Source organism: Monopterus albus, unplaced genomic scaffold, assembly GCF_001952655.1.
Source record: "Monopterus albus unplaced genomic scaffold, M_albus_1.0 scaffold305.1, whole genome shotgun sequence".
Lineage (NCBI taxonomy): Eukaryota > Metazoa > Chordata > Actinopteri > Synbranchiformes > Synbranchidae > Monopterus > Monopterus albus.
Genome location: NW_018128185.1, coordinates 64,973 through 67,994, shown reverse-complemented (window position 1 = coordinate 67,994; position 3,022 = coordinate 64,973). Strand labels below are relative to the sequence as shown.

At 40.6% G+C, this 3,022-nt stretch overlaps 1 protein-coding gene across 3 annotated transcripts in view; it reads left to right on the top strand.

Moving 5' to 3' along the window:
- mgll (monoglyceride lipase) overlaps nucleotides 1-3,022 on the top strand; it is a 29,497-nt gene that overhangs the window by 12,162 nt on the left and 14,313 nt on the right. For all 3 annotated transcript variants that reach the window (XM_020623608.1, XM_020623607.1, XM_020623606.1), the window contains 2 exons: nucleotides 661-767; nucleotides 2,331-2,467. In XM_020623608.1, the coding sequence (XP_020479264.1) occupies nucleotides 661-767; nucleotides 2,331-2,467 (244 nt within the window). The remainder of the gene's footprint in view (nucleotides 1-660; nucleotides 768-2,330; nucleotides 2,468-3,022) is intronic.

Sequence of the window (3,022 nt, the reverse complement as noted above, 5' to 3'; positions counted from 1 at the left end):
AAAGAAATAATTGCATACAATCTCAATTTAGCTGAATGTTTTAATGATACCCAGAAAACCAAAACACTGTTTCCATAGTTTTAGGTCAACAGTATGATTTTTTTTATTGAAAAGAGACCAGGATGTCACAGCTGTTTTCTGTGTATTTGTCGGTAACATTGTGTTTTACTGACTGTTTTGAATCGGGCAGGCAGGGGTGTGTTGTGGCAGATAGATGGACAGATGGATGATTGCTGCTATCTCTGAAAACACAGGCTGTCTTGTTCTCAGTCTGTCTTTGTCTGCCGATCGTCATCTGCCTTTTTTCTGTTGTCCTGCCTCTTAATCTGTGTCTTGTGCACAAACCCACAGTTATTGATCATAAATTCACATACGCATTCACTAAATCACATACTGTAATTCTATGACAGCCAGTTAGTGAGGTGTTTTAAAATTATCATAGCAAAAGGATGAATTTCCAGAAGGAATCAGTATAGAACATTTTCAACAAATCAAGGAAGCCCAGTACTCCCATGTAGAAAACTGCAAATATTTATCTGTTGGCTTTTATGTGGCAGAGATAAAGAAGAGAAAGAAACAGTCCAATATTGGTTTTTGTTTATCAGAATCTCAGAATCAGAAAAAACATGGATTAACTTGTTTTTCCTCTCCTCCTCTCAGGGCTCTGGTGTTTGTTTCCCATGGGGCTGGAGAGCATAGCGGGCCATATGAGGGGATTGCACAGACACTAAAGGACCAGTCCCTGCTGGTATTTGCACATGACCATGGTGAGTCATACACCTTTCGCTACATTAGCATGCACTTATATTTACACACTGTTGCCCTCATGTTCATCAGTTGTTCACACACAAAATAGCTTGTGCAAAAAAACATCCACTCTCTGTCTGATAACAGTTTGTTTCAGTTTGTTGTTCTAGTGCCACAGCACTGGGTGAACTGGTTCTGAACTCAGATAAGAAACAGAGCAGTCACACAGATAACTATTTTATATACACTGTATATATAACTGTTTATAGGCATTTAACTGATTCTCATTAACCAAAGCAAATGACTATATACAGGTAACGGTCTGAAAGTGATGTTCAAAAATGCTATTCAAGTATCACAGAGTCCCTTAGTGGGCTTTAAAGGCTCACGCAGTAGACTGACCCAAGACCAAGAGATAAAAGCTTACAAAAGACAAATGAAAGAGAGATCCACCCTATTTAGAGGATCAAGAAACTGGCATTTATTGCAGGACTGTTGTATTAAACTGCATTGGTTTTAGTTAACTCCAGCTTACTGGGGACTCTAAACTGTCCATACGAGTGAGTGTGGGTGTGTGTGGTTGGCTGTCTGTCAGCCCCGTGATAGACTGGCAGCCTGTCCAGGGTGTAACCCGCTCAATGTCATGGGACTGGCTCCACAGCTGTATTATGATAATATAAAATAAATAAATTTAAAAGCTTTTAAAAGACTCAGCCAAGCATCAGTGTAAGGTTTTGCCTGTTGCAGTTCTTCCAACCATGCAGCGGTGGATTTGTATTCTGCATTGTGTGCGTGCTTGGTCGTGTGTCTGCACTGTGATGACCACTTCACTATTGACAAGCAGAAAAACAAACAGGGTGAAGAAGTCTTGCCACACACAGTAAATATGTATTTATGAATACACATACACACAGGCTTAAAATTACAGAGCGAGAGCAAGAAGGTGCGAGCTGCACATGTTGTGAATGTTTAGGAGCTCACTGGTGTTATTGATTCAGTGGTTTCCAAGGCAACCAGCCTCACCTCTCAGCCACTTCTGCAGGAAGCTCGAGGAGAACACATGTACTGTATATGTATGCATATGCACATACATATTCATATATTTTTCCTTCTCTCTTTATGTCAGTCACATTTCTCTGTCCTGTCTTCTTCTCATCCTGTTCTCCTTCCCCTTCGTTCTCTTCCATCCTGCTCTTTCTCATCTATTTTTCTTCCTCTCGTGCTCACCCTCATTTCTCCATCGTCCTCCTCCTCCTCCTCCCATTTTGTCCTCTGTAGACTCAGTTTCTTTGTCAACCCCTTCCTCCTTTGTTCCCTCCTTATTTCCCATTACTATTTCTCCCTTAAATTCTCACTTTCATCCCTCCCTCATTTCTCATTTTGATGATACACTTTATGTACTGTAGGTGTGATTCTCATTTTAGCCCTGAAAAAGAAGCAAGTGTTGTTAAAATGATTAAGCATCTTTAGCCATGAACATTTCCATCTTTTGGAGGCATTAAAAATAAACTTAGTGGGCAGATATTATGTAGCCCCCACTTTCCTCACACCACTCTGATCTTCTTCTCTTTTTCCCGCCATAGTTGGCCACGGTCAGAGTGAAGGAGAAAGAATGAACATCAAAGACTTCGAGATTTACATCAGAGACGTCCTGCAGCATGTTGACCTGATGAAGTCACGCCATCCCGACTTACCCGTCTTCATCTTGGGGCACTCCATGGTAGGACACGTTCCATGATCTGTTTCAGCAACTGGAATACCCCATGCAGTTTGTTTATTTATTTATTTTTTTGTTAGTGGCAGGTGATGTCTTTGGGTGTTGTTTCACTTTAATCACACTATTATGTTTCAAATAATAGCTCTGGGGATACTGAAACTCCCACTCTGATCCAGGTTTGTTTGCCTGTTTTGTGTGGTGTGAAATTGCATAATATGCTTTCAGTGGATTTCACAGCTCCTGGTATAATGTGCTTCAGACACACACACACACACACACACACACACACACACACACACAAACACACAGTTGCAAGAAAATGAAGGGCAATCTCTGTTCAAGCAAAGGAATGAAAAATACAGAGAACAGTGTTAAGAGGTTTTCTGCAACAATATGATATTCAAATTAAAGAAGTGCTACCCGCTCTTCTTTCAGGATGAAGTTGTTTTATGTCCCGAAATAGCCAGCCATGTGATGGGGTGATGTTCTGTTCAGGACTGAATGAAATCTGGATAAAAAAAAATAACTGTAGAATCGAGCTGTATAATATCACTGTCA